The sequence below is a fragment of the Pogoniulus pusillus genome, chromosome 30 (genome assembly GCF_015220805.1).
Source record: "Pogoniulus pusillus isolate bPogPus1 chromosome 30, bPogPus1.pri, whole genome shotgun sequence".
Classification (NCBI taxonomy): Eukaryota; Metazoa; Chordata; class Aves; order Piciformes; family Lybiidae; genus Pogoniulus; species Pogoniulus pusillus.
The window spans coordinates 16,590,342-16,609,184 of record NC_087293.1 but is presented as its reverse complement, the minus strand read 5'-3'; the positions used below and the strand labels follow the sequence as shown (position 1 = coordinate 16,609,184).

The 18,843-nt window shown below is 55.5% G+C and overlaps 1 protein-coding gene across 1 annotated transcript; it reads left to right on the top strand.

The window, feature by feature from the left end:
- The first annotated feature begins 170 nt into the window (after positions 1–170).
- Positions 171–18,470, top strand: SF3A1 (splicing factor 3a subunit 1). Its single transcript, XM_064168635.1, has 16 exons — positions 171–359; positions 3,030–3,142; positions 4,565–4,769; positions 6,041–6,298; positions 7,243–7,317; positions 7,636–7,786; positions 8,209–8,402; positions 9,416–9,533; positions 9,662–9,847; positions 11,050–11,171; positions 12,010–12,252; positions 12,898–13,108; positions 14,284–14,438; positions 15,952–16,053; positions 16,251–16,322; positions 17,812–18,470. Exons 1-16 carry the CDS (start codon positions 294–296, stop codon positions 17,911–17,913), a joined length of 2,373 nt encoding a protein of 790 aa, XP_064024705.1. The 5' UTR covers positions 171–293; the 3' UTR covers positions 17,914–18,470.
- The last annotated feature ends 373 nt before the right edge of the window (positions 18,471–18,843 follow it).

The window sequence follows — 18,843 nt, the reverse complement described above, 5'->3', positions numbered from 1 at the left end:
TCACTCCAGCTCCGCGCACCCCCCGGCAATGGTTCACTCCAGCTCCGCGCACCCCCCCCGGCAATGGTTCACTCCAGCTCCGCGCACCCCCGCGGCATGGTACTTCCCGCTGCGCATGCGCACTGCCCCCCCCCCCGTGGCCAGCCGCGTCACTTCCGGCGCGCACGCGCAGCGCCTCGCGGCCGCCGCCATTTCGTCCCCCGCGGCCGTGTCGGTGCCGCTCGGGGCCCGTTCGCGTCGAACCGGGAGCGGCTCCGGCGGGGAAGCCTTCCCCGCTGCCACCAGCGAGCATCATGCCGGCCGGACCCGTTCAAGCTATGCCTCCGGCGCAACCAGCGCCTCCCGCCGAGAGCAAACCGGTGAGGGCCGGGGGGGTTGGGGCGCTCCGGGGCTGGGGCCTGGCCGCGGGCGAGGCGCGGGGAGCCGGGAGGCGATGGGGTTACCGGTGAGGCCGAGGGAGAGAGTCGGAGCTCATCGCTTCAGCGAGTGCTTTGGGTTGGAAGGGGCCTCCAAAGCTCAGCCATGGGCAGGGGCAGCTCCCAGCAGCACAGGCTGCTCAAGGCCTCATCCAGCCTGGCCCTGATCGCCTCCCTGGGCAACCTCTGCCACTGTCTCCCCGCTCTCACTCTGTAAAGATCTTCCTTATCTCCAGTCTAAATCCCCTCAAGCTTTAATCCATTCCCTCTCGTTCTATCGCCCCAAGCCCTTGTCAAAAGTCCCTTCCTGACTTTCTCGTAGATCTCTCTGAGGTACTGGAAGCCTGCTTTAAGGTCTCCCCAGAGCCTTCTCCAGGCTGAGCAGCCTCAGCTCTCAGCCTTTTGCCACAGGGGAGGTTCCCCACCCTTCTGATCATTTCCATGGTCTTCTCTGGACCCTCTCCGGCAGCTCCAAGTCCTTCTTGTGCTGGGGGCACCAGAACTGGAGGCAGTGCTGCAGCTGGGGCCTCACCAAAATAGAGAGGTAGAATCCCCTCCCTGTCCTACTGTTCCTTCTGCTTTGGATGCAGCCAGCACACAGTTAGCCTGAAGCAGAGAAGGCTCCAGGGAGACCTTCTGGAGGCCTTTCAGCACTGGAAGAGGCTGAGCAGAAAGCTGGGGAGAGACTTTTGAGCAGGGCCTGTTGTGCCAGGACAAGGGAGGATGTTTTGAAACTGAACGAGGGAGATTGAGAGTGGAGAGAGGGGAGAAAGTTTTGGCACTGAAGGTGCTGAGAGCCTGGCCCAGGTTGCCCAGAGAGGTGGGAGATGCCCCATGGCTGGCACCATTCAGGGTCAGGAGGCCTGGGGCTGTGAGCAACTTCCTGAGCAGGTTACTGAAAGAGGCTCAACATCCTGAAAAAAGGCAGAGCCACCCCCAGGGAGAGCTCTGTGAGTTCAGCTTGGCTCTTGCTCTAATACCAGTGAGCAGAGTGCCCTGCAGAGCACTTGTCAGGGGAGAGCTCTGGTGCAGCCACACCAGCATTAGCAGGGATGTTTTGTTTATGTGGAATTAACAGTTCAGATTCCAGTTCCCTGTAGTCCCTCTGGCAGCACCCAGCACTTCCAGCCCTGCTTTGCAATGCTGAGCTGCTCCTAGATGTGGTGTTTGAGGCATTCCCCTAAGCTGCCCCTGGGCTTAGCAGTTTTTGAACCCACGCAGGGTCAAGGCCGAAAAGGGGCACTGCCAGCAGGACTTGTTTTGGTGCCCAGGGAGGGACCTTCCCCATTGTCTCATGTGCCCAGCCCTGTGCTGGGTACCCTGGCCAAGCAGACAAACAACATCTGCCAGCCTGAGCAGCTGAGGAATTCATCTGTGGGCTGGGTGATGCAGGCTGTTAAAGCAGATCTTTGTGTCAGGAGGAATTGGCTGCTCTGGGGCTGGGGAGGAGGCTGGGCAGGGCCTGCAGGGCCTGTGTGCCCTTGGCATTGCTGTTTGCAGTGCTTGGTTCTCATACAGCATTCAGCTTGGTGAGGTCTGTCAGGATTGGCACTGCCAGTGTGGGTGAGGAAGGTGAGGGAGAAGAGAGGTGATTTTTTTTCAGCTCAGCCACCTGAACATAAACCTGGTCTGGGTTTGCAGCCCCCATGACTACCTGGATCAGCAGTGGTGTGGCCAGCAGGATGAAGGCATCCTCCTGCACTGGGTGCTGGTGAAGCCACAACTCAAATCCTGGGCTCAGTTTTGGGCCACTCACTCCAAGGAGGACATTGAGGGGCTGGAGAGTGTCCAGAGAAGGGTCTGGAGAACAGGGCTGGGGAGGAGCAGCTGAGGGAGCTGGGGGGGTTCAGCCTGCAGAAGAGGAGTTTGAGGAGAGGCCTTCTGGCTCCCTGAAAGGAAGTTGCAGCCAGGTGGGGGTTGGTCTCTTCTCCCAGGAACAAGTGTATAGGACAAGATGAAGTGGCCTCAAGTTGCACCAGGAGAGGTTTAGGTTGGACATGAGAAACAATTTCTTTCTCAAAAGGGTTGTCAAGGCCTGGCCCAGGCTGCCCAGGGCAGTGGTGGAGTCCCCACCCCTGGAGGGGTTCACAGTCCTGGAGATGTGGTGAGGAACATAGTTTGGTGGTGCCCTGCAAGTGCTGGGCTGATGGTAGGACTTGATCATCCTGAAGGTCCTTTCCAACTTTACTGATTCTGTGGTTCCATGCTCCTCACCCCCTGCTGCTGCTGGAACATTTACTCAGGCCTGCAGGGACAGAGCCAGGAGCAATGGTTTGAAATGAGAGCAGAGCAGCCTGAGATTGGATGTGAGGAACAAGTTCTGCACCAAGAGGGTGCTGGAACACTGCAACAGGTTGCCCAGGGAGGTAGCTGAGGCGCTGTCCCTGGAGATACTCAAGGTCAGGCTGGACAAGGCTGTGAGCAGCCTGTTCTAGTGGAGGATGTCCCTGCTGAGTGCAGGGGATTGGACTGGAGATGTCCTTTGGAGGTCTCTTCCAACCCATTCTATGATTTCTTTGCTCCTACCTCTTCACCTTCTGCGTGGTTGCTGCAGTCAGGTGGCAGCAGTGCAGAGGCCTCTCCTTAGCTCTTCTCCCTACATTGTCATTGCAGCCTGAAGAGGAGCCAAAAGAGGAGGCAGCACCAGCCAAGCCCGTGGTGGGCATTATCTACCCTCCTCCAGAGGTCAGGAATATTGTGGACAAGACTGCCAGCTTCGTAGCCAGGTAAGTGCCAGGGGCAGTGTCCTGTGTCCTCAGCACTTTCCTGCTTCCCTTCCCACTGCTGATGCCCAGAAGCTGGAGCAGGTGGCAGTGCTGTGGCTCTCTGTGCAGGATCTTCAAGTTGAGTCTCCAGCAGTGAGACTGTTGCAAAGAGATGGCAGTGGTGTGCTGTGGAGGTGTGAGGCAGGCTCTGCTGGATGAGCTCAGGGCTAAAGCAGATGGAGGTCTTGGTGAAATCCATCCCACCTGCTGCCATACACCAGGGCCCACCTCCTGTTCCCAGTGGTCTGGAGGGACAACAGAATCCTGGGTAGGAAGGAAGCCTCATCATGGGTGCCACAGTGAGAGATGGAGCCAGGAGGAGCTGTGGCTGTGCCTTGCACGCTGTAGGCCCATGGGTGATGCTGAACTTCCCAGGACAAGGCAGCCTGCTTGCGGGCTGAGCCCAGCACTTCAGCCCCAGCCCTTACTGCACAGCTTGGCTGAGCTGTGCTGGTGACTCAGGTGTGTTCCTCCAAGCCAAGCTCATCTCCCTTGCTTGCTGACCAGAGGGAGAGAGGTGTGTACCTCCAGAGAGCAGTTTGGCCTTCAGGGATGGTTGAGCTGCCCAGTGCCCCTGTGGCAGGCTGCTGAGTGTGAGTGCAGAGGAGCACCTTTGCTGTGAGGAGAGACAGAGAATTGGGGCAGTTCAGTCTGGAGAGGAGAAGGCTCCCAGGTGACCTCATTGTGACCTGTCAGCATCATAAGGGGGCATTCAAGAAAGCTGGGAAGGGACTTTTTAGGCTGTCAGGTAGTGATAGGACTGGAGGGGGTGGAACAAAGCTGGACATGGAGAGATCCAGACTGGATGTTAGGAAGAAGTTCTTTACAGTGAGGGTGGTGAGAGCCTGGCAGGGGTTGCCAAGGGACGTGGTGGAAGCCTCATCCCTGGAGGTGTTTAAGGCCAGGCTGGCTGAGGCTGTGGGCAGCCTGATCTGGTGTGAGGTGTCGCTGGGCATGGCAGGGGGTTGGAACTGGCTGCTCCTTGTGGTGCCTTCCAACCCTGACTGATTCTGTTGTTCTATGCCAGGCTGAGTAGCTTTGGCTCTGTTGAGCTTCTCCCCTTTGCTTCATGTCAGTGTTGTGCCAGCTGCAGCCATTGCTGCACTGTTCCCCACCTACCTCTGGTCCTTTTTAACACTCCACCCTTCCTGGCTGCCTCACCACTGCATGGGGTCCGTGGAGACCACCTGGTGGTCTGCCTGGCAGTGTATGCCCAGGAGGTAAAAACCTGTAAGCTGGCTCTGGGTTCTTCACTGTCCCAGCATCCAGAGTGCTGCCTGCTCTCTCCTGGCCTGCTGCATCCCCACGGCTTGCCATGCCAGGATCAGCTGTTGGCACACGAGTTGGTGCCCATCCCTCTGACTTCTCCTCCTTCCTCCTCAGAAATGGTCCTGAATTTGAAGCTCGAATCCGTCAGAATGAGATCAATAACCCCAAGTTCAACTTCCTGAACCCCAACGACCCTTACCATGCCTACTACCGGCACAAGGTCAGCGAGTTCAAGGAGGGCAAAGCACAGGAGCCCTCAGCTGCCATTCCCAAGGTCATGCAACAGCAGCAAAGTGCTCAGCAGCAGCTTCCACAGAAGGTCAGTGTTCCCTTTTACCTTGCTCAAGAAGTTGGCTTCTGACTGCTTGTGTCCCTGCCTGGCCTTAAGGTTGAGAGCCACAGCAGCTGGAGGAGCTGTTGGTTCGTGCTCAGCTCAGCAGTGTGGGGCTGAGTGTCTGGCACTGTCTGCTGCTGGTGTGCATCCTCCAGTTGCTAGCAGCTCAGAGTTGTGAGTCAGTGCATTTAGCTGTGCACTGACTGCTTTGGCACTCACACTGCTGAGTGTTTAGGACTCCTGCCACAGCCCAAGCTGTAGAGCACTTCCCTTGGACTGCAGTTTGGGCTTCTTCCATGCAGTGTTTTGTTAGAAACATTTCCTTTTTACCTGCCAAAAAGAGCAATTTCCCCTTAATGTGGGGAGTACAAAACCTTGCTGATCTTGTTCAGCTTCATACAAATCTAACTGAGAGCTCTCCCTGCTCAGGGCAGTGGGCTTGGAGATTGTCTCTGGGGCCCCTTCCAGCCTGAGCCATTGTGGGATTCCTGCTTGCAGGGGGAAAAGTAGGACACCGACTCAGTCTGAGACTTCTGTGTGCTCTGCACAGCCAGCAGCACACAGTGCACTGCTGAGCATCCTGGAGATCAATACCTCCAGGTTTTGGAGGTACCAGAGTACTTCCAGCTACTCCCTAGCAAAGTCCTTCCAGTTTGTAGCTGCTGGAGTAACCTTTATTTTCTAGTAGGCCTGAGGACAGATGCCCAGATTCACAGAATGGGTTGGGCTGGAAGAGGCCTTAAAGGTTCCAACCCTCTGCCATGGGCAGGGACAGCTCACACCAGCTCAGGTCACTCAAGGCTTCACCCAGCCTGGCCTAGAACACCTCCAGGGAGATTGTGGAGCACAGAATCACAGAATGTGATATTGGATCACATTCTGTGCTCCACAGCCTCCCTGGGCAACCTGTGCCAGTGTCTCCCCACCCTCAATGGAATGAATTTCCTCCTCCTCTCTGGTCTCAATCTGCCCTCCTCCAGCTTCAGTCCTTCTCAACCTGTCACTCCCAACCCTTGTCAAAAGTCCCTTCCTGGGTTTCTTGTACTCCTCTTTGGGTCCCTGGGAGGCTGCTGTAAGCTCTCCCTGGAGATGTCCAGATGCATTTTGTGGCAGTTCAACTTCTCACCCCTGCAGCTGCCAGGATGTCTGCGCTGCTGTCACCTTCCTGCAGCAGCGGAAGGAGCATGAGGCTCTGCCGAGTGCTGGGCAACGATTCCCTTCCGCAGTCACTGCTCAGTCTCCCTTCTGCTCTGCAGGTGCAGGCCCAGGTGATCCAGGAGACAGTGGTTCCCAAAGAGCCACCTCCAGAGTTTGAGTTCATTGCTGACCCTCCCTCGATCTCGGCCTTTGACCTGGACGTGGTGAAGCTGACGGCGCAGTTCGTGGCACGCAACGGGCGGCAGTTCCTGACGCAGCTGATGCAGAAGGAGCAGAGGAACTACCAGTTTGACTTCCTCCGCCCCCAGCACAGCCTCTTCAACTACTTCACCAAGCTGGTGGAACAGTACACAAAGGTACTTCTGCTCCACTTGGTTCTTTCAAGCAGCAGGATTTGAGTATTTGACTTGAGGGTGACAGAACCTCCTGCAGGCAGCAAGGACACTGAACCCTTGTCCCTCATCCTATCCCCACAGGCCCTTCTGAACAGTCCCTCCCCAGCCTGCCTGCAGGTCCCCTGCAGATATTGAAATGCAGCTCTAAGGTCTCCCTGGAGCCTCCAGCTCCAGCTTTCCCAGCCTTCCCTCCCCTAGCAGAGGTTCTCCAGCCCTTTGATCATCTTTGTGGCCTCCTCTGGACCCTTTCCAGCAGGTCCATGTCTCTCTTGTGTTGGATGCCCCACAGCTGGGCACAGCACTGCAGAGCAGAGGGGCAGGATCCCCTCTCTCCCTTTCTGCCCATGCTGCTTTGGATGCAGCCCAGGCTGCCCTTGGCCCTTCTGTGCTGCCAGTGCCCATTGCTGCCTCATCTCCAGCTTCTCACCCACCAGCATCCTGGGTCCTTCTCTGCAGGGCTGCTCTCAATCTCCTTATCCCCCAGTCTGGACTGATCTCTAGGGCTGCCCTAATCCTGGCACAGGACCTTGCCCTTTGCCTTGTCAAACCTGATGAGGTTCTTGGCCATCTCTGCAGCCTGCCCAGGTCCCTCTGGCTGGCACTATCCTGTCCCTCAGCCTTCTCAGCTGCACCACTCAACTTGGTGTCATCATCAAACTTGCATTTCATTGTGCATGTTAATGTAAGATAAGTAACATTTGTGGGGTTTTCTAAATGCAGAGGGTGGCTGGAGGGGCAGCAGTGACTTTGTGACCAGTAAGTGATACAGAGCTTGCAGCAGAATGAGGACTGCAGACTCAGGGGTCTGCTGATGTGTTTAGCACTGTGGGAAGGGAATTAACTGCTTTTTAAGGAGGCTTTGGCCAAAAGAATTGTCACCAACTGTCATGTAAAATGTGTTTCAGATCTTGATCCCTCCCAAAGGTTTGCTCCTCAAACTCAAGAAGGAAGCTGAAAATCCCAAGGAAGTCCTGGACCAGGTACTGCAACAAAAGCTTGGAGGAGTGGGGTATGGATGTCTTCCTCTTTGCATGTTCCTGACTCAGTGGTAGCAAATTCATGGAGTAAAATGCATGTGAGCCCAGGATTTGATTTGTGGCCTCAGCAGTGCTGAGCACATGGGGATGATCCCTGCCCTAGTCCTGCAGTCTCAGCTTTGGCAAAGCCCTGCACAGCCTGCGGCTCCAGAGGCCAACCTGTAGGTTCTAAACAGCCTTTGTGCTGCCAGATCTCTTGCTGGTGCTGTGAGGGTGATTGTGGTGTGTTTCTTGCCTGATCTCTGGTGTCTGCTTGCACAGGTGTACTACAGAGTGGAGTGGGCGAAGTTCCAGGAGCGAGAGCGGAAGAAGGAGGAGGAGGAGAAGGAGAAGGAGCGTGTGGCTTATGCCCAGATTGACTGGCACGACTTCGTGGTGGTGGAAACTGTTGACTTCCAGCCCAGTGAGCAAGGTAGTGCAGTTGGGTGTTGTAACCTCTCTGACACTGCTCCCTTTGGACTAGTGGCTACACCCTGAAATGCCATTTGCAGACAGGCGTTGGGGTTTACAGCTGCATGTCCCCTGAAGGGAAGGGGAAAAGCCCCCTTAGGGGAGTGTGCAGGGCTGGAGTCAGTCATGCAGGAGTCCAGGGCTGCGCTGGTATCTGCTTTTCCACTTCACCAGGACAGCAGAGCTGGTCCCACTTTCCTGGTGGTGCTTTCACCTCTAGGTACTTTCCCCTTCGTAGCTGATGCTGCTGTTGCTCTCCAGTCTCTCTGTGTCTGCTCACAGGAGGTTCTGCTGCTGCTGCTTTTCATCCAAGAGGTTGATGTTTCTGTCCATGCATTGAGCAGCTAAATGAGGGAAACAGAAGCTTTGGTTTGTGTCTTGTAGGGAACTTCCCCCCTCCCACCACTCCAGAAGAGCTGGGAGCTCGAATCCTGATCCAGGAGCGGTATGAGAAGTTTGGGGAAAGCGAGGAGGTGGAAATGGAGGTGGAGTCAGATGAGGAAGATGAAAAGCAAGAGAAAACAGATGAGCCCCCAGCCCAGCTGGATCAGGACACTCAAGTGCAGGATATGGACGAGGTAAGGAGAAGCAGCAGGAGCATGTGTGCTTTCTGGTGCCTTTTGTTTTCACTGCAAAGACTTCCTCAGTTCGTGGAGGAAATAAGATTGCCCTTCTGAGGGGATTTCAAACCAGTTTGTTCCTGCTGGAGTGCTCAAGTTGGTGTTTATAAAAATATGGTTTCAAATAACCTCACTTCCAGGGGTGAAACCCAATAACTGTCCACCTGATGGTGTGGGGTTTTGTTTGTGACCAGCACACGGAAGAGATGACTCACTGGAGACTCTTCCTCTCTGCTCACTCCATCCAAGCTGGTGTTTTATGTTAACCAGTAACAAGAAGCTTGGTTGGGTCTAAGCCTCTGCTTGCTGTGCTGTGGTAATGTGGAAGCTGAAGAGCTTCCTCTTCTGAGTCTGCTGAGTCTCTGATTTGTTATTATCCAGGGGAACCACTCTCACATCAGTGTCCAGACCAGCTCTGCTGCACAGGAATTCTGTGCCTTTCTCAGATCTTGTTTGCTGGGCAGAAAGGACATGGACCTGATGGAGTGGGTCCAGAGGAGGGCCACAAAAGTGATCAGGGGGCTGGAGCACCTCTGCTGTGAGCACAGGCTGAGGGAGCTGGGGGTGTTCAGCCTGGAGAAGAGAAGGCTTCAGGGAGACCTCAGAGCTGCCTTCCAGTACCTGAAGGGGACTACCAAAAGGCTGCAGAGGGATTGACCTCAAAAGCCTGCAGGGACAGGACCGGGGGCAATGGCTTGAAATGAGAGCAGAGCAGATTGAGATTGGATGTGAGGAACAAGTTCTGCACCAGGAGGGTTGCTCAGGGAGGTGGTTGAGGTCCCATCCTTGAAGAGATCCAAGGTGAGGTTCAGCAGGGCTCTGAGCAGCCTGCTCTAGTGGAGGATGTCCCTGCTGAGTGCAGGGGGTTGGAGGGATGACTGTGGAGGGCCCTTCCAGCCCAGGAGATTCTGTGATTCTGAGGTGTTCAGCTGAAGTGGTTTGGTTATCTTCTTTTTTTTCCCCTAAATAAGGGCTCGGATGATGAAGATGAAGGTCAGAAGGTTCCTCCTCCTCCAGAAACCCCAATGCCACCACCTCTTCCTCCCACCCCAGATCAGGTCATTGTGAGGAAGGATTACGATCCCAAAGGTAAAGAGCAGAATCTCTGCAGGAAGCAGACATCTCGAGATGCTCCCTCCCGACCCACCCAAACCCCTCACTGCCTTCGGGGCTGCGCCTGCTGATGTGGTTTTGACCACGTGGGTTTGTTTCTCTAGCCTCAAAGCCGCTGCCCCCAGCCCCAGCTCCGGATGAGTACCTGGTTTCCCCCATCACTGGAGAGAAGATCCCTGCCAGTAAGATGCAGGAGCACATGAGGATTGGGCTGCTGGACCCCCGCTGGCTGGAGCAGCGCGACCGCTCTATCCGCGAGAAGCAGAGCGACGACGAGGTCTATGCCCCAGGTCAGCCTCAGCGCCTGCCACAGCTCTCACCCACTGCCCAGATGGGCTCTGGGGGCTCTCGGCACAGCCCCTCACTCTGTGCCATCTCCCACTGATAGTGCCTGCCACAGCTCTCAAACCTGCTCTCTAGCTGAGCTCTGGGGGCTCTCAGCACAGCCCCTCGCTCTGTGCCATCTCCCACTGATAGTGCCTGCCACAGCTCTCAAACCTGCTCCCTAGTTGGGCTCTGGGGGCTCTCAGCACAGCCCCCCACTCTATGCCATCTCCCACTGATAGGGACCATCTTAAATGTAGCTCTTTTGTACTGTCCTTAGTGTGCCAGTGCTGTGGGCACATTAATAATCTGTGATGTGTGAGGACACCTTCAGCGAGTTTGCAGATGATCCTAAGCTGAGTGGTGCAGCTGAGAAGGCTGAGGGACAGGATGGTGTCAGCCAGAGGGACCTGGCCAGGCTTCAGAGGTGGCTAAGGACAACCTCATCAGGTTTGACAAGGCAAAGGGCAAGGTCCTGCACCTGGATTAGGGCAATCCTAGAGATCAGTGCAGGCTGGGAGATGTGGAGATTGAAAGCAACCCTGCAGAGAAAGACTTGGGGGTGCTGTTGGGGAAAAAGCTGGAGATAGCCAGCAATGGGTACTGGCAGCCTAGAAGGCCAAGAGCAGCCTGAGCTGCATCCAAAGCCGTGTAGGCAGAGATGGAGAGAGGGGGTTCTGCCTCTTCTCTAGGGAGACCTCACCTGCAGTGCTGTGCCCAGCTGTGGGACCCCAACACAAGAGAAACACAGACCTGCTGGAAAGGGTCCAGAGGAGGCCACCAGGATGCTCAGAGAGCTGGAGAAGTTCTGCTGTGGGGACAGGCCAGGAGAGTTGGGGCTGCTCAGCAGAAGAGAAGGCTCTGTGCCATTTGTGAATCTGTGACTCTTAGCACACCCCCTCACTTTATCCACATCCCACTGATAAGGACCATCTTAAATGTAGCTTTTCCTGCTGCCCTCAGCTGCCCATGCTCTTGATACATTTACCAGCAGCACTCTCAGGCTCTGAACTGAAAGGCAGAGAACTTTAGCTGCTGCTGACCAGCCGTGGGTCACAGTGTCCTTCCAAGCAGAGCAAGGTACCAAGCAGTTTAAAGATCCTGAGAAGAGACTTCCTGATGTTTGAGTAGCTCACCTGAGGTACCAACTGCTGTTTCTTCCCTGCAGGTTTGGATATTGAGAGCAGCCTGAAGCAGCTGGCAGAGCGCCGTACTGATATCTTCGGTGTGGAGGAGACTGCCATTGGGAAGAAGATTGGTGAGGAGGAAATCCAGAAACCAGAGGAAAAGGTAGAGTGGGAACTGGGGTGGGGTTTGAACAGCATCCTCTGGTATGATGGGTTCCTGTGCTTTTGTGGTTTTGAGAGCAGGCCACAGGAGAAGGGGTTGAAAAAGCTGAGTGTGAGCTGGTGCTGTGTGCTGCCAGCCCTGCCCTGGGCTGATCCCCAGCAGTGTGGGCAGCAGGGGCAGGGAGAGGATTCTGCCTCTCTGCAGTGCTCTGCTGAGAACTCCCCTGCAGTGCTAGGTCAGCTCTGGAGTCCTCAGCACAGACAGGGACCTGTTGGAGCAGGGCCAGAGGAGGCCACAGCAGTGCTGGAAGGGCTCTGCTGGGAGGCCAAGCTGGGAGAGTTGGGGCTGTTCAGCCTGGAGAGGAGAAGGCTCCAGAGAGACCTTCTGTTGTTCTTCCAGCTCTGGAAGAGGCTGAGCAGAGAGCTGGGAACAGTTTTGAGCAGGGTCTGTTGTGCCAGGACAAGGGGGGAAGGTTTGGAACTAAAGGAGGGAGATTGAGAGTGGAGAGAAGGGAGAAATGTTTGCCACTGAGGGTGCTGAGAGCCTGGCCCAGGGTGCCCAGAGGGGTGGGAGATGCCCCATGGCTGGCACCACTGCAGGTCAGGTTGTGGCTCTGCACAACCTGCTCTATCTGCGGCTGTCCCTGCTGGCTGCAGCAGAGCTGGGTTCATTGACCTTGAGAGGTCTCTTCCAACACAAACCATGCTGTGGTTCTCTGGTTCTGTGCTGAGGGACTGGAGTCTCCTGAGCTCTGTTCCTGCTGTAGAGCTGCTCCCCTGATGTGTTGTTTGTAGCTCAGCCCGGGCAGGCTGGAGTGACTCTGATTTGCTCCTCACAGGTGACCTGGGATGGCCACTCAGGCAGCATGGCTCGCACACAGCAGGCTGCTCAGGCCAACATTACTCTCCAAGAGCAAATTGAAGCCATCCATAAGGCTAAGGGACTGGTGCCAGAAGATGACAGCAAGGAGAAGATTGGTCCCAGCAAACCCAATGAAATGCCTCAGCCACCCCCTCCTTCATCAGCCTCGAATCCCCCAGCCAGTGCTCAGCCCATCACATCCGTTCCTCGTCCTCCCACAGTGAGTCTTGGGGCTTCCAAAAGCAAATTAGTGTGGCTGTAGTTAATTAGAAGGGAGTCCTGGGGATTATAACAGCAGGAAGTTGGCTTAGAAGCAGAGTTTTGAGTGAAGTTCATGGTTCCAAATAACTTCTCCAACCATCAGAGGAACCCTGTTGAACTTGCAGTTAAAAATGGAAAGTAAGACTTGGGTGGAGCTTTTACTTCGGAGACTTGATCAGCTGGGCTGAAGAGGAGCCTGGGCAGTGAGCTGGGAGGAGGAGCATGGCTGACAAAGGAGGGCTGGGGGCCTCTTTTTAGGTGTAAAGAGGTGCAGTGCAGAACGAAAGTAGCCACAGCTTCAGGGGTGATTCCCTGCCCAGTGTCCTTGCCCCAGGAGTTCTGCTCTGAACCAGCTCTTGTTTGATATCTCAAGGTCTGGTAGCCGAGTGGGGAGGGGAGGAGGAACTCTTTAATCTCTTCATGAGGCTTCTGTGCCCCTTTGACGGCATCTTGGGCTGGCCAGATGGTGGCTTGCTGAGGTTCTCAGCGAGGCTTTGGCCAGCAGAACTCCTCCGTGCGCTGCCCAGGTCCTCTCCAGCAGGCCCGTGGGCAGCACCCAGTGTCGCTCCGTGCCCTGCTCAGCAGAGCTCCCTTCTCTCTCCAGATGCCCCCTCCCGTCCGTGCTGCTGTTGTCTCTGCAGTTCCAGTCATGCCTCGCCCCCCGATGCCCTCCGTGGTGCGGCTGCCCCCAGGCTCCGTCATCGCCACCCCGATGCCACCCATCATCCACACCCCACGCATCAACGTGGTGCCCATGCCGCCCTCTGCGCCCCCCATCATGAGCCCCCGCCCGCCACCCATGATCGTGCCAACAGGTCAGTGCCCTCAGCTGCTCCTGCTCGCCTGGCTCAGAGGGAGAGGCCTGGAGCTGCTGCAGATAGGCCAGGGGCCTGGAGCCTCACAGGGTGGGAGCAGCTCTGAGGAGCAAAGGCTGAGAGCCCTGGGGCTGAGAGCCTGCAGAAGAGCAGCCCCAGAGGGCATCTGAGCAGTGCTCAGCAAGAGATAAAGGGTAAGAGGCAGAGGCCAAACTGCTGTCAGTGGTGCCCAGGGACAGCACAAGGATCAGTGGGCACGACCTGGAACCCAGCAGGTTTCATCTGAACAGGAAGAGAAACTTTGTTGTGAGGGTGCTGGGAGGCACAGGAGGAAGATTGTGCTCACGGTGCCCAAGGGCCATCATTAAGAGTTTTGAGCCACTTGAGCTCGCTTTGGCAGCACTGCTTTGGGGCTCAGAGCTGCTCCTCCAGCATGAAATGCAGAACATTGTCTCACCCTTTTAATTTGTGTCCCTGGGAGCCTGCCTAGGTGAATGTGAAGAATCCAAAAGGAAGCAGGGTGAGGAGCAGCTGCCAGCACCTCGCTGCTGTCACAGCTTGTTACAGATCACACAGAACATCCTTGCTTGGAAGAGACCTCCAAGCTCATCCAGTCCAACCTCTGACCCAGCACTAAACCTTATCCCTAGGCACCAGGTTCACAGGCTGCTTGAGCACCTCCAGGAGTGGGGGCTCCAGCACTGCCCTGGGCAGCCTGCTCCGACGTCTGAGCACCCTTGCAGTGGAGACACAGTTGTTCTGTGGCTGCTGCAGAAGGGAAAGCTGCTGTCTGACCCTCCCAGCAGCTGCACAGCATTAGCTGCTCGTGAAGTTGAAAAGCAGGGTGTGAAAAATCCCATTCTTCCCTTTTTTGTGATCACTTCTTTAATGGAGCTGCTGGCACTGCTGTGTGCCAGGCCGTGCCAGCTTTTGTTTTCTGCAAGCTCTGCAGGAAGCTCCTCTGCCTCTTGTTGTCTTTCCTGGGCTGTTTCCCAATCTAAACCATCTCCTAACGTTTGAAGTTTGCTTCTTGCTGCTGGTTGCCTTAACTTCCTCCGTCTACTGTGGTGTTTATTGCCAGCCCTCAGTGGCCTGCTTGGGGAGCTGGGGTGGCAGGCAGTGCCTGCTGTGTGCCCAGTGGCTGATGCAGGTGCTGCTCTCTGTTCCCCTCTCAGCCTTCGTTCCTGCCCCTCCCGTGGCTCCGGTGCCCTCCCCGGCCCCGATGCCGCCTGTGCACCCGCCGCCGCCCCTGGAGGATGAGCCAGTCTCCAAGAAGCTGAAGAGTGAGGACAGCCTGATCCCAGAGGAGGAGTTTCTGCGCAGGAACAAGGTATGGCTGAGGGTTGGCTGCTGCTAGAGAGGCCCCAGGGATCTGATCCAGGGCCCATGGAGCCGGTTTGCCGCAGAGAGGGGAGCGGGGGCGTGACAGCGTGTCTCAAGGAAGTGGCTGCTGAGGTGGCTCCTTCCTGCCATCGTTCCCCAGCTAACCTTTGGGTTTTACTAGAGGGCAGTGCAGCATTGTACACAAACACACACAGGCTGGAGAGGCTCTACAGAGGGACCTGATCAGGCTGGGTTAACAGGCTGAAGCCAGTGGGCTGAGGGTCAACAAGGCCAAGTGCACCTGGGTCACAGCAACCTCGTGAATGCTCCAGGCTTGGGGCAGAGTGGCTGGAAACTGCCCAGCAAAAAAAGGACCCAGGAGTATTTGTCAACAGCTGCTGAAGATGACCCAAAGTGTACCCAGGTAGCCAAGCAGGCTACCAGCATCCTAGCTTGGGTTAGCAATGGTGTGGCCAGCAGGAGTAGGGCAGGGATTATTCCTCTGGACTTGGTACTTGTGAGGCCACAGCTGGAGTACTGAGTTCAGATTTGGGCCCCTCTCTCCAACAAGGACACTGAGGGGTTGGAGCAGGTCCAGAGAAAGACAACAGAGCTGGTGAAGGGTCTGAAGAACAAGGCTGGGGAGGAGCAGTTGAAGTAGCTGGGGTTGGGTAGCCTGGAGAAAAGGAGGCTCACTTGGAGATGACCTTACTCCCTGGCAGGAGGGGTTGGAGTGAGGAGAGGGTTGGTCTCTTCTCCCAAGGAGCTAACAGCCTCAAGTTGCCCTAGGGGAGGTTTAGTTTAGACATGAGGGACAGTTTCTTCCCCAGAAGGGTTGTTGAGGCCTGGCCCAGGCTGCCCAGGGCAGTGCTGGAATCCCCATCCCTGGAGGGGTTTCAGAGCCCTGGAGATTTGGTGCTGAGGGCCATGGTTTGGTGGTGCCCTGGCAGTGCTGGGCTAAGGATTGGACTTGATCTTCAGGGTCTCTTCCAGCCAAGACAGTTCCATGTTCCTCCAGTGCTCTGCTGTAATTAAGAGCTGGGTTCATGGCAATGTAAAGAGCTGAAGCTGCTAATCAGCTTTGAAGCAGAGGGCTGCTAAGCTGGCAGCACAAGGAGCTTTAGTACCTGGCTGGCAGCATGATAGTGCCAGAATGTGCTGGCTTCCAGATCCACCCAAACTCAATGAATTGCTGCCTGAGGAGTGAGCTGGAGGTCCTGTGGGGAGGCTCTGTGGCCTTCCTGGCTGGCTGCATGGAGAAGCTGCCTCCTCTTTGATGCACGTTAGCCCTGTGATGCCTGGTGCACAGCTCACCAGAAGGGACTGCTGAAACCCAGCTCCAGGTTGGGTGTTGGTGGCAGGGAAGTGGCTTTCTGAGCCCTGGAGCCAGCACAGCTCTGTGTTTACTGAGGAGCTGAGATAGGAGGCTGGTTTTGGAAATCAGTGGTTTGTCTGCTGCTGTCTTATCACTGTCCTGAGCCTCCTCACTACTATGAGGCCTTATCTTTTGTTTCCTCCAGGGTCCAGTCACAGTCAAAGTCCAGGTTCCCAACATGCAGGACAAGACAGAATGGAAGCTGAACGGCCAAGTGTTGGTGTTCACCCTGCCTCTCTCTGACCAGGCATGTAGCTCTTCAGCCTGCCCCCTCTTTGCCACCTCATTTCTTCCCTTCTTCCCTGCATGGCAGGAGCTGTGCACCTCTGGGGGTTCTCCGTGCTGCAGCCTCTTGCCCGAGGGGATTGTGTGCCTGGGGAGCAGCTCTGGTGATCTTTGCAGCGAGGGGAAAAAAGCCCTGACCCAGCTCTTCTGTCCTCCTAGGTGTCTGTTATAAAGGTTAAGATCCACGAGGCCACAGGAATGCCAGCTGGGAAGCAGAAGCTGCAGTATGAGGTGGGTCTGGGCCCTTCAGATGGTGAAGATGACTTCAGGGCTTTGTCACAAACTGACTTTTTTACAAGAAGTTGTTGTAATGGCCCTGCTGGGATACTGGGAAGAGCAGAAGAATGGTTTTCCTGGCTTGGTCACAGAACCACCCAGAGCAGGACAGGACTTTAGTGGGTGGCATCAGTTGATCTGCTGCTGCAGAGTGCTCTGAGCTTGGAGATTTTCTCTGAAATCTGGTTTTATTGGGGTTTTTGACATTTAAATGCAGCAGCCTGCTCCTGCTCTGTGTGTGTGTGCCTGTGGGTGCTGGTGGGTGAAAAGCCGGACGTGAGCCAGCAGCATGTGCTCCACACCACCTGATCAGCGAGGGCAGGGAGGGGATTCTGCCCCTCTGCTGCACTCCGTTCAGATCTCCCCTGCAGTGCTGGAGCAGCTCGGGAGTCCTCAGCACAGACAGAGACCTGCTGGACTGCAGCCAGAGGGGGCCACAGCAATGCTGGGAGAACTGGAAGTCCTCTGCTGGGAGTTGGGGTTGTTCAGCCTGGAGAAGAGAAGGCTCCAGGGTGACCTTCTGGTGGCCTTTTAACCCTGAGAGGGGACAGTCAGACAGTTGAGGACAGAGTTTTGAGCTGTGACTTCTGTGCCAGGACAAGGAGTGATGGTTTGAGGCTAGAAGAGGGATATTGAGAAAGGAGAGATGAAGGAAACGTTTGACACTGAGGGTGCTGAGGCCTGGCCTAGGTTGCCCAGAGAGGTGGGAGATGCCCATCCCTGGCAGCATTCCAGGTGAGGATGTTTGTGGCTCTGAGCAGCCTGCTTTAGCTGCAGCTGTTCCTGCTGACTGCAGGGGGTTGGACTGGATGGCCTTGAGAGGTCCCTTCCAACCCAAACCAGTCTGTGGTTCTCAGGAAGGTGATAGAGAACGTTGTGAAACCCTGGGCAGCTCTGAGAAGACTCCAAAACACAGAAGGACAGAGGCCTTCCTCCCTGCCTCTGCAGTCTGGAGCTGCCAGGAGGGCACCGCTCCTCTGTAATAACTCACTTCCAGTCATGCATGTGCCCAGCCACAACCTGCTGCCTAAGCAGTGAACTTTGTGCCCTGATGTCCTCAGGAGTTCATCTGTGGGCAGATAATGTGTTAACCCTTGAGGAAAGGAGAGCTTCAGTGAGGTTCTTTAAGGGGCAGAGGGGTAAGGAACAGTGGAGCCCAAGTAAATTCCCATGTTGTGGTGCCCATCCCCATCTGGCGATGGGTAGAGTTGCCTGCCAGTACTGGGATCCTTGCCAGCATACCAACCTCCTCCAGTGCCCATCTTCTGAGGCACTGGTGCTCTCCAGACTGTTTCACTGCTTGCAGCACTCTCAGCAGCCTGCTCTGAGAGCAGGGCCAGAAGGGTTCCATCTCTTGAGAAGGGGAGTGGGCAGTGGGAAGGGAGCTTCAGGATCTCTGCTGTAACTCGGCTTTGTGGCTTTTTGTTGTTTCTTCTCCCCTCAGGGCATCTTCATCAAGGACTCAAACTCCCTGGCATATTACAACATGACGAGTGGCTCTCTGATCCACCTGGCACTCAAGGAAAGAGGAGGCAGGAAGAAATAAGAGCCATGGAGCCCAGAGAGGAGTTGTGGCTGTGTTGCCACTTGTGTAATCCACCCCCCACTTCCTCAAATCCCCTTGATCCTTTGGGGACTGTTTGAGAAGAGAGACTGGACCCTGTGTTTGGGAGAGAGAAGTTGTTGCTAGAGCCCTGAGGTGTCAGTGTAGTGACCTAGTGTGTAGCTGCAGCACGTTGGTGATCCATGCTTTGCTCCAGCACTGGCTGTCCACTGAATTCCCTCTTGGAGCAGCCACTAAACTTGTTCCCAATTTAACCTAGACCCTGCTTGGAGGGATTTCCACTGCCCAGCAACATCAGCTCTCTGACTGCAGTGCTTCCTGCTTTGGTTAACTTTCTTCTAAGTGGAAATCTTCCTTCTCCACACTTCTAGACCCCTTTTGCTTTCTCTTCTCTGATCTATCCCTAAAAACCTCTTACACCCACCCTGGAATTCATCCTCCCTCAGCATCAGCGTTCCCTGGGGCTGTGCATGCTGAGCAGCTTTGTGCTGCTTCTGGACAGCTTGGGCTTGTTTTAATAAACATGTTTTGGTGTCACAGCTCCTTCCTTGGTTTTAACAGCTTTAGATGAGGATGTGCCTTGCTTCAGAGTGGGGAAATAATTTGGGATTTGGGGATAATCCCTTTTACCACCCTGGCAAAAGGAGTTCAGTAAAACTTTCTGCTGGAAAGAGAGTTGGGGGAGGAAAGAAGTTGCTCAGTTTGTGAGATTTAGGTGGTTTCAACCAGGACAGGAGTCACAGAGTTTCTTATAGATTCTTTCATGGTTTCCTTTTAGGAGAGTGAGGCCAGTTTGACTTGTTTAGGCTGGTGGTGATCGGATGCCTCAGTGTGAAGTGATGGTCAGGCTGGTATGGGGTGTGGGGTGCTTGTGAAGGAGACAAGGCTTGTGCCAGTGCCTTCAGAGTGTCC